The following is an 11,454-nucleotide window of genomic DNA, read 5'->3' as shown; positions in this document are numbered from 1 at the left end:
GCTGTGTCCCTGCTGGAGGCTGGCTGGGGACAGCCAGATGGAGGGAGGGAGGATGGCCCGACACCCCCAGAAGTTACCCCTAAGCTTAATGGGGCTAGGCAAAGCCACAAATCCAAACCCCCAGCCCTGCCCCTCCCATCTCCTGCACTTGGCCACTCCCAGCCTCACCAGGTTCACTCTCCCAGATGCAAAACAAACCAAACCAAAGAAAGGTGCACATTTAATAGAAAAAATAAAAGAAACTGGAAGAGCATCCACTGTGGCAAGATGTGGCATTTGTCTCCACCTTCTACCAGCACCCCGCTCCCACCCACGGCCCAGGTGTGCCTCCCTGTCAACAGGACACAGCACCACCTAGAGGGAAGGCGAGGGAGGTGCCACCTGCAGGGCTCCCCAGCCTCTCACCACTCCAGATGTGACCATGATGGGTAGAGAAGGCAGGCAGCTGAGCCCTGCTCTGGCACAAAATTCCCTCAAAGAAACCCCCCTGGGGTTCTCTCTCAGGGGAGGAGGTGCCCGACACCACCCCTCCAAGTCTCAGGCCCAGCTGGAGCTCACCTGGCTGCCCCAGTGGGGTCACCATAAGGCTGCTCAGGGCAGGAGGCCTTTGCCCTGTGCCCTGACCAGCTCCTCTGAGCCCAGGGACTGGGGCAGGGAGGTGGGGGGCTGCTGGGGTACAGGGTACAGCTGGGTGACCGTACACTGCGAGGAGGGCTCTGAGCCCTGGGGCTGAGGACTTCGCACCTCACAGTCCTGCCAGTTTAGTTCAGAGCTTTGTTTACCTGCAAGGGTGAGAGAGGATAAGACTGTAAGAATGGTCCAAACTACCATCTCCACCAGACTAAGCCACATGTTCTTGTTCCCATACCCAGGGCTGTCTTGGCTCCCAGATGTGGCCTGTAGCCCTGGGGAACAGAGACAGGCCCAGAAGGGCACCAGCTCTGCTTGCTGACCTGGGCCCAGTCGCCAGCCTCCCTCCAGCCCCTACCCTCATCCCAGGCCTCTGGAAGCTGCTTACAGCAAGAGCAGTACAACAGCTCCATGACCCGGAAGCAGTTGTCCAGCAGGGCTTTGGGCCGCACCAGTTTCCGGCTGAGCCCTGGGGCATTCAGGAGGGACAACACTGCTTCCACCTTGGGGCTGACCTCCATATCCTGGAAGGGAGGAGACCGTCAGGACCAGTGACAAGATGGTGGTGCACCACAGGGGGCTGTTGGCCCGAGCTGCTCCAAATCACAGGAGGAGGACAGATTTCCTGTGACCAGGGGCCTGGGACCTACTTCTCCCCTTCCTGCGGGCATAGGGGGAGGAGTTCCAAATGCCAGCCCTAGCCCAGCCACTTCATAGAGGCTTTTGGAAAGGTTTTAGAAATGGACAGTGGCAATGGTTGCATAGCACTGTGACTATAATTATTGCCATTGAATTATATGCTTAAAAATGGTCAGAATGGCCAATTTTATGTTATAAAATGTATTCCCTCCCCAGCACAGCCTCCAAGGTCTTCATCTAGGACCTTGTTTTTATTTTGTATGGTTTTTTTTTGGGTTTTGGCTGGGGCTGGGTTTGAACCCACCACCTCCGGCATATGGGGCCAGCGCCCTACTCCTTGAGCCACAGGTGCTGCCCTATTTTGTATGTTTTTAAGGAAACTTAAAACAAGGGGGGAAAATGTGGTATAAGAACAATGCATGGGCTCGGCGCCTGTGGCTCAAGCGGCTAGGGTGCCAGCCACATACACCTAAGGTGGCGGGTTCAAATCCCCAGCCCGGACCCGCCAAACAACAATGATGGCTGCAACCCAAAAATGGCCGGGCGCTGTGGCGGGCGCCTGTGGTCCCAGCTACTTGGGAGGCTGAGGCAGGAGACTCGCTTGAGCCCAGGAGTTGGAGGTTGTTGTGAGTGTGATGCCACGGCACTCTACCCAGGGGGATAGCTTGAGGCTCCGTCTCAAAAAAAAAAAAAAAAAAAAAAAAAAGAACAATGCATGACCATGTACAGTGGCTCATGCTTCTAATGCCAGCACTTTGGGAGGCCAAGGGGGGAGGATCACATGAGGCCAGGAGGTTGAAATCAGCCTGGCAACACAGTAAATAAGACTCCATCTCTATAAAAAACTGTTTTAAATGTTCTTTTTCTTGTTGCTTGTTTGTTTGAGACAGAGTCTCACTCTATTGCCCTGGCTAGAGTGCCATCACATCATAGCTGACAGCAACCTCCAACTCTTGGGCTCAAGCGATCCTCCTGCCTCAAGCCTGCTGAGTAGCTGGGACTCACCACAACACCCAGCTAATTTTTCAGTTTTTAGTAGACATGGTTTGTCTCTTCCTCAGGCTGGTTTCCAACTCCTGGCCTCAAAGGATCCTCCTGCTGCAGCCTCCCAGAGTGTTAAGATTAGAGACATGAGCCATACACCTGACTTTTTTTTTTCCTAATTAACTAAAGTACATAGTTTATATTTGGGTTCACCCTCCATGTTGCACAGATCTCTGGGTTTTGACAAACACATGATGCCATATTAGCATTGACAACTATTAGCATATTATACAGAATACTTTCACCACCCTGAAAGTCTCCTGTGCTCCACCCATCCCCCTTCTCTCCCAGGCCCTTCAAAGGGACCCTATGAGGCAGAGGCAAAGTCAGAGGGTTCAAGGACTTGCCCAGGATCCAGAGCACACCAGAGCACATGCACACACACACACACACACTCACACTCATGCACACCCGCCTCTGCATGGCTCACCTTGAACCCCTGATGGACATCCAGCAGCAGCCTCTGCACCTCCTGCAGATAACTCCAAGATGGGTGGCCCTCGAGCAGCACATCCTGCACGGATTCGGTGGCACTGAGACTAACCAAGACCCACAGATAGCGCAGCTCCCGCTCGCTCACCCGGGCCCTGTGCTGCAAAGACATGAGAAATGAATGCAACGCCCAGACCTTGCAGCGGTGACTCTCCCAGAGACTCACCCCTGCAGAGCGAGCAAAACACAGGGTGTCTGCCATGGATGGCAGGCAACCCCACACCTGGCTAAGGGTAGACTTGCTTGAGGGGTGAGGAATGGCCCCTGGTCAGCAGCACAGCCTGCCGAGACCAGGGTGCCCCTAGGGTTGGGGCCCACAGCCCAGGACAGGATTCTCACCAGCTTGGTGATGTTGGCGATTCTGAACACCCCCTCGTAAGGCACGCTGATCATGTAGTTGATGGGGAAGTAGTGTTTCTGGGGGGGGGAGGGAGGCACAGAAACAAAGCATGAGTTCGGAGGCAGAGATGATTTAGGAAGGCTTCCCAACCTCCCAGGGGAGTTTTGATGTGGGACAAGAGGACCCTAGGCCCAGCCCTATGGTGGCAGAGATGGGACCCTCACAGGGGATCTCACTTTCCTCTGGGACATAGGATAAAATAAAACGTATAGTTCCTACCAAGGCAGAAGTTTCACCCACCAGGGTAAGGACATCCTTTTCTACCTCAAGAAAGGTGTGTTTATCCTGAGATGACGAAGATGTTCTAAAACTTGTTATGGTTACCCAACTCAGAACATACTGAAAACTATGGAGTTATGCACTTTAAATTGTATGGCAGGTACGTTATGTCTCAATAAATCTGTTTTTAAAAAAAGATAGCTAAGGGTGGTAACACACACCTATAGTCCCAGCTACTCAGCGGCTGAGGCAGGAGGATTGCATAAGCCCAAGAGTTTGAGACCAGCCGGGGCAACAATGCCAGACCTGAGCTCAAAAAAAAAAAAAAATTAATAAAAAAAAATTTTTTTTGAAACATGGCCAGATGTAGTGCTCATCCTAACACTCTGAGAGGTCGAGGCAGATGGATTGCTTGAGCTCAGAAGTTCAAGACCACCCTGAGCAAGAGTGAGACCCCATCTCTACTAAAAATGGAAAAACTAGCTGGGCGTTGTGGTGGGCACCTATAGTCCCAGCTACTCAGGAGGCTGAGGCAAGAGGATCACCTGAGCTCAAGAGGTTGAGGTTTCTGTGAGCTATGACACCACGGCACTTTAGCCATGGACAACAAAGTGACTCTTTCTCAAAAAAAAAAAAAAAATAGGCTGGGCTCAGTGGCTCACATCTATAATCCTACCACTCTAGGAGGCCGAGGTGGGTGGATTGCCTGAGTTCAGGTGTTCCAGACCAGCCTGAGCAAGAAGTGAGACCCGGTCACTACTGAAAATAGAAAAACTAGCTGGGTGTTGTGGCAGACACCTGTCGTTCTAGCTACTTGGGAGGCTGAGGCAAGAGGATTGCTGAAGCCTAAGAGTTTAAAGTTGCTGTGATCCACGGCACTCTAGCCAGGCAACAGAGTGAGACTCTGTCTCTAAATAAATACAGACGTACAGAGCCACGTGGGTGTCTCTCCTCTAGTTCTTTATCTCAGGTTCCCCACGAGCTCCTAGAGTCCATTCCTGAGTCACAAGGCAAGTGCCACGTGAAGGTGGGGCCAAAGGTCAGATCAAGGAGAGGGTGGAGGCCCTTGGGAGATGGCCGGAGACTCAGTGAGTACAGACCAGGTCCCTGGGTTGTGTGCTGGACAAAGGCACAGAAATGGGCTAGAGTAAGCTTGGGACTGACCCAGGTACTAGGAAGGGCCCTGAATGCCTAGAAGCCTGTGCCAGGTGAGCCATGGGGCTAAGGAGCAGGGACACAGCTGGTGCCCACGGGGTTACCATGTATCGAAGCCGGTTCCTGTACTGCAGCTTGTCCCGTAGAGAGCTGGTGACAGTGCACTCCTGACTCTGGGTCAAGGACCTCACCTCCAAACCCTCGCTCCTCAAGGTCACGCCAAGCAGGATTACAAGATCTGTGAACCACACCCAGCAGGAACACTTGAGCCCGTGTGCTGCATCCACACTGCCCCCAGCGTACAAAGCTGACCATGACTATCATCCTCATGCGTGGGTTACAAGAGCTTATGGGACAGGCAGAGCCAGGGAAGAGCAGCAAGGACAAGCAGGTGAGCACCGCCCAACCATGTCCCCCCAGCCCTGACTGGCAGAGTCCCTGGGAGGCACACCCCAGGTCAGTCTCCAGTTTCATCCCTACTCTTGCCCATGAGGCAAGCACGACCTCCCCACCAGGAAAATCCCTCATCCAGGGGTGATATATTTTCAAAGCCTGTTGCTGGATTTTCCATCAAGAGATTCAGAGATACAGATTCTAGTTTCAACTCTACAAATGACATTTTGGTCACTCAAGTCACTTTCTCCACAGTTCTATGTGACCTTAACATCCCTCTTACTTAAATGTGCCAGTCAGCCTGCAGTGCTTCCCAGTGTGGCCATTCTGGGATGCTAAGCACACGTCTCCCTCTGGCATTTTACCTGCAACCCATGAGCCGCTGCCTTTAGAAACATTACCAGCTTCTACCACTGGGAGGCACCATCACTTCAAAAACACCTTTTGTGATTTCTGAAAGCTTGAAAAGACTTAGAAAACCCCAAGAGAATTTGCACAAACGTGAGTAAAGCCCACCAGAGTAGGAAGAATAAAACAGATGGATCAGAGACATATCCAAGAGGTGAAACTCCCTGGTAAGATAAAGAAATTCATGGCCAGGTGCGGTGGCTCACACTTGTAATCCCAGCACTTGGGAGGCCAAGGTGGGTGGATTGCCTGAGTTCAGGGGTTCTAGACCAGCTAAATCAGAGCAAGACCCCGTCTCTAAAAATAGCCGTTATTGTGGCTAGCACCTATAGTCCCCGCTACTTGGGAGGCTGAGGCAAGAGGATCATTTGAACCCAAGAGTTCGAGGTTGCTGTGAGCTAAAACACCAGGGCACTCTACTGAGGGTGACCAAGTGAGACTCGGTCTCAAAAAGAAAAAAAAAAAAAGAAAAGAAATTTACATTAAAACAACCAGATGCATCTCACCTAATATGCACCATGCAGGGGTGTACCCCTGGGGGAGAGGTTCTTTTACAACTAGAACTTTACCTTGGAAGTGAGAACTATGTATTCTAAAAATTTGTACCCTCGTATTAATTTGAAATAAGAATAAAATTTAAAAATGCAAAATGAAACAATCAGATGCCATTTTTCATCTACCCAAACAGAAAGGGTGTGTGTCTGCATGGGTGGGTACATGTGCATGCACTCGTGTGTGTGTGTGTGTGTGTGTGTGTGTGTGCGCGCCTATAGAGAGCAAGAGCCCTGCTATGTTGCCCAGGCTGGTGCCATCCTCACGCCTTGGTCTCCTGAGAAGCTGGGACTACAGGTGAGTGCCACCACACCCAGCTTATTTTTTTTTAACGATGATGCTGACTGACAAAGTTCAGAGGCAGATGTTCTCATCCTGGAAAGCAATTTGGCAATTTTTGTTATTAATGGACTTAATAATGTCCACACCCTTCAAATCACTAAGCTTTAAAAATGTTGACACCCTTTGGCCCACTAAACTCACTTCTAGGAATAAATTGGAAGGAAAAAGAAAGAGAGAGGCATAACCAAAAGATTTGTGGGCAAAGATGTACTCTGCAGCATTATTTTGTTACAGGAAAAATCTGTAAGTGGCCTAGGCATTCCATCATAATAAATGTAGCCAATGAAAATCGCTTGTCAAAGAAGGAAAAAATTCACAATTTGCTTAGCCAACTTTAAAAACAGCACGATTCAGCACTATCTGTGTACATAGCATGATTTTAATTTTGTTCATTATATACATGTATGCTTGGAAAATATGGTGGAAAAATATGTACTAAATCTCTATGGATTTATTTTTTTTTTTGAGACAGACTCTCACTTTGTCACCCTCAGTAGAGTGCTGTGGTGTCACAGCTCACAGCAACCTCAGACTCTTGGGCTCAAGCAATTCTCTTGCCTCAGCCTCCAAAGTAGCTAGGAATACAGGCACCCACCACAACACCTGGCTATTTTTAGAGACAAGGTCTCGCTCTGGCTCAGGCTGTTTTTGAACTTATTGAGCTCAGGCAATCCCCTCGCTTGGGCCTCCCAGAGTGCTAGAATTATAGGCATGAGCCACTTCACCTGGCCTTATCTATGGGAGATTTTTCAAAACTTTTTTTCAATATTTGTAGGATATCTTTCATATTCTATAATCCATATTTATGATTGTTAGAATCAAAAAGAAATAATCACACGTTCATTTATTTATTTACTTTGACAAAAATAGCCAGGCGGGCTGAGTCACTCCCCTTATCCACCCTTGACAGTATGAATTACTGATCAGACTTTTCCCACTCACTTCCTGGCACTTAGAAGACTTTTGTACTTACAGCCCCACCAGCTGGGGCCATACCATCTGGTCCCCACCTTCCTCTCCAGACCCGCCCTGCCCTGTCCTACTGCCTAGACTTTGCTCCTTTGGGACCCATCACTCAACTCAGGTCCTGAGGTCCTGGGCCCAGAATGGGTAGCAGCTGGCCAGCCCTTTCATGCTCCAGAACTCTGATAACCACATTTACTGCAAGGTTTTAAGTTTGCGGTCATCTTGGTCTACCTCCTTCCCTCTCCCTTCCCGTGGCCTGACACAGCATTGGGCCCAAGGCACAGATAAACACAAATGGAACCAGCGTTTGCCCCTAGGACATCTCCTCAGAGGGCAGACCTCTTCTGAAGCCCCACTGAGACCCTTCCTCCCCCGTCCCAGGGTTTCCCCTGCCTGTGCCAGCCCCCTACCAATCTGTTTCTAGCACCACCCACCCAGTTCATTCATTACCTTGACCTCAGTATGTGAAGCCACAATATGGTTAACCATAGCACTGTCCAGGCCCTGAGCATGTCACATGCACATTTGGGGATTTGCCTCAAGCAGAGGAAGTGGGAACAGACATCGGAAGCCCCTGGGGAGCTGGTTAAGGCACAAAGCCCCGCCCCGCCCCAGAGTCTCAGATGCAGGTCTGGGTGGAGCAGAGAACCTGCCTCTCTAACCAGTTAGGAGGTGAACGTTTGCTGTGCTCCGGAGCCACACTGTGAGAACCAAGGATCTGAGTGACTGTTGTAACCTGGAGTCTCAAGCAAGGGCCACCTCTAGTGCACAGGGATTTCACATAGAAATCCAACTTTTCATCTTTTAAAACTCAGTGTCTGTCCACACCAGGTCTTTTTTCTGAAGTGGCCATCGCCACTGGCTGCCCACTCCTCCCCTATCCTATACCAGCCGCCCTTGTCTGTGTCCTGTGCTGGAGCCCTCAGGGCCTACCAGCTGTGCCCTCAGGACAGGAATCCTGTCTTGGAGGGACACTCAGCCTGGCACAGGCAGGCACATGGCTGCCTCCCAAATGCTATCAATAGATGGTCTACCTGCCCCAACATTGGGCAGCCTTCCTCTAAATCTGTAACAGCCACAAGCCTAATTTTAAGTTCTTTTCAGCTGCCTCTACTCAGAGAAACAGTCCAATAAACAGGGGACCAGGCAGGGACAGCACAGACTTAAGCCACTCTCAAGGCCACTGTCACTCGCAGTCTCTGCAGCCCAGGAGCCCCACAGCCACAGCAACCCCTAACCCTGGTCAGGAGGCCCACCATGCCCCCTTCCTCCAGGGTTAGGGACCCATAAGCCAGAATAGGAGGCTGAGGAAGTGTCAGTGACCCCTCTGCTGGGCTCCCTGGCCTGGAATAGGGGGCAGAGGTGGGTCTGCTCCCTCCCCTCCCCTTTGTCCAACAATAAATGAGACGTGACACCCTAGCCCTAGGGACCAAATCTGGGCCTATGTAATGGCTTGAAGATTTATAACCAATTTACATTTACCCAGAACATCAGGTGTTTAGAAAGAAGCTCCCTGCAGGTGACATTAAGTAAAAGATCTTTTCCTTTCTCTTTTTTTTGTGCGTGTGTGTATGTGTGTATATGTGTGAGACAGAATCTCACCCTGGGTAGAGTGCTGTGGCATCATAGTTCACAGCAACCTCAAACTCCTGGGCTCAAGTGATCTTTCCTTAGCCTCTCAAGTAGCTGGGACTACAGATGCCAGGACTAATTTTTTCTCTTCTTAGTAGAGCTGGGGGTCTCACTCTTGCTCAAGCAATCTACCTGCCTCAGCCTTCCAGAGTGCTAGAATTACCAGTGTGAGCCACCACACCAGACCAAAGTGAAAGATCTTCAGGTCATCCTGAATTTAGGGAAGGCCCTATGTCCAATGACTTGGGTCCCCGTAAGAAGAGAGGGCACAGGGACATGCAGAGGCATGTGGAGACAGAGGCAGGTCACAGCAATGCTGCCCACAAGTCAAAGAATGCCAGGAGCCTTCAGAAGGTGGAAGAGGCCAGGAATGCCTCTAGAGCCTTCCGGAGGGAGCATGGGCATCTGGTCTCCCAAACCATGTGAAAACATTGCCTGGTGGTGGTCCCTGCCCTAATCTGTGACCTCCGTCCCTTTTGTCCCCAGCCAGTGCTGCTAGGTCCTCAGGTGTGCCCCTGGGGCTTCCTCCCCTCCCCCTCCCCCTCCCCTTTCCTCTTCACTGCACCTCCTGTCCACACAGTTGCAATGCTCCCACACAGCTCGCTACCCCTGGGATCTTCCTACTACGGGTGTGCCATCCATTCTCTGCCAGGCTTTCGAGGCCTCTGCCACCTGAGCCCAAACCAGCTCTCCAGACTGGCCTCTCACCAGCCTACACGGAGCCTTTCCTATGCTCTTCCCTCTGCCTGGAGCACTGTCCACACCTCCCCAGGTGGCCCCACATGGACACCACCCCACAGTGAGGCCATTCCCAGTAGTACCTCACCCACACTGCTTCCCCTGCTCATAACCTGGGTGCTTCTGGAACACTAGGCCCAGCTGGGTCCTCCCACCCATCCTGAATGTCTTGACCCTGTGCCACATCCTGTCCATCCAAGAGCCAGAGTGGACCCAACTCTTCCTGGAGTCCCTCACAGGCTCAAAGCCCAACCTCCAGTGGTTCCTGAATGCTTAGCTCCATGCCGGGCATTGGAGACAGAGGCACCAGACAGACAAGGTCCCTGTTGTCATGGCACTAACTCTCCAGCGGGCACGTGGGAGGCACCAGAAAACCGTGTTGAATTGGAATCAATTAAATTGCACTTTGGGGACTGAAGAGATCTCGGTCTGGCCTCTCAACCCGGCAGGCATGAGAGACTCCAGGTCCCCCTTTTATTTTCTGTCCTCATTTCAACTTGTTTTTCTTGTTCCTGACAACAGTTTTACCTTTCTGCTTTTAAATTTTGTTCTGTTATGGAGGGAAGTGCACAGGGGAGCAAGGTGCCTTCTCTGGGTACCCCTAGGGACTCTGGTTCCTGACGCATACCTGCCCCACCCCCACTGGCCACACCCAGGGAGGCTGGAAATGCTCTCCTGGCCACTACTCTCCCCACCAAGGAAAGGTGTGATGATGCCACCTGCCCTATTCTGCAGCCACCCCATAGGCTGTGCCCACTGACCCGACCCTCACAGCCAGCTTGCCCTGCTTGCCCATCAGAGCCTGGGGTCAGCTGCAAGCAGGACAGAGCGTGGCCATGGGAGTCCCCGGGGACACCCCCTGTCAAGCTGGGAAGCATCTCATCTTCTCACCAGCAAGAATGCTCTGGTTGCTATGGTTACCACAGAGCCTAGCTCTGGGCCAAGGCCTCCAGGGGCAGATCCCCAGGGACCCCCGTACTCACAGTGCAGACAGGCGAAGCCCCGGGGCATGGTGGTGCACTGGGGTCCCCGGAGAGCAGAGGCACTGTCCCCAGCAGTGATTCCACGGAGGCCCGAGAGGGGCCTACATGGCCTTGGCTCAGCAAAGGGTGGCCACCAAGTCAGGGCAGGGCTGGCCGTAGAGGAATGGCCAGGCAGCAGGGAGGGCAGGTGCTCCTGGGGCAGCAGCTGCCCTTATCTGCCTGGCAGCACGGAGGACAGCCGGGGGGTGGCAGCTGGGAGCTCCATGGCAGCCCAGGAGTGGGTCTGAGATGCAGCCTCAGGGTCTCCCTTCCTGAAGAGGAGGAGGAGAGAGTCCCCAGCAGGCCCCTTGGAATCTGGGGCTGGGTGGCGCTTTCTCTGATTTCTCCGACTGCAGCTGCTCAGTGTGAAATCTGGCACTGGAAAGAGAAAGGAGGAGAGAGACCGATTATGTAAGAGCACCGCCGCCACTCAGCCACCAGCCTCCGGTGCGGAGGCTCCAGGGTGCATGCCGCGCCCACAGCCTGTGGGACCACCCTGCCCCGGCACCTGCCGCGGGGACACGCTCACACATGAGAAATGACTCCAGAACGTCCAGCAGCCACCGGGCTCAGGAGTGGGTTACGGTGACACCAGCTGGCAGCCTTGGGCCTGAACAAAAGCAGGACAGGGGATTGAACAGGCAGCACAGACTCACACATCGCCAGGGCTTCCTGAAGGAGGTGAGAGTCCAGGTTAAGTCCAGGCGTGACTCTGGCTACAGGGAAGGTTAAAGAGCAGATCACTCACCCTCCACTCACCTTCACACTTAGTCCCATCCTCCTGTTATCCCAAATCCACCTCCCCCATTAGTAGAGATGCCA

The 11,454-nt window shown here is 52.3% G+C and overlaps 1 protein-coding gene across 1 annotated transcript; it reads right to left on the bottom strand.

Annotated features, from left to right (window-relative positions):
- Positions 1-118: 118 nt before the first annotated feature.
- On the bottom strand, positions 119-10,996 carry IL34 (interleukin 34). Its single transcript, XM_003791373.3, has 6 exons — positions 10,594-10,996; positions 4,684-4,817; positions 3,145-3,222; positions 2,744-2,905; positions 1,019-1,154; positions 119-782 (listed from the first exon to the last, which is right to left on the bottom strand). The coding sequence occupies exons 1-6, from the start codon at positions 10,619-10,621 to the stop codon at positions 592-594; spliced, it is 729 nt and encodes a 242-aa protein (XP_003791421.1). The 5' UTR covers positions 10,622-10,996; the 3' UTR covers positions 119-591.
- Between the last annotated feature and the right edge of the window lie 458 nt (positions 10,997-11,454).

The sequence above is a fragment of the Otolemur garnettii genome, unplaced genomic scaffold, assembly GCF_000181295.1.
Source record: "Otolemur garnettii isolate 467f Iridium unplaced genomic scaffold, OtoGar3 scaffold00047, whole genome shotgun sequence".
Classification (NCBI taxonomy): Eukaryota; Metazoa; Chordata; class Mammalia; order Primates; family Galagidae; genus Otolemur; species Otolemur garnettii.
This window is presented reverse-complemented; position numbering and strand designations above follow the sequence as displayed.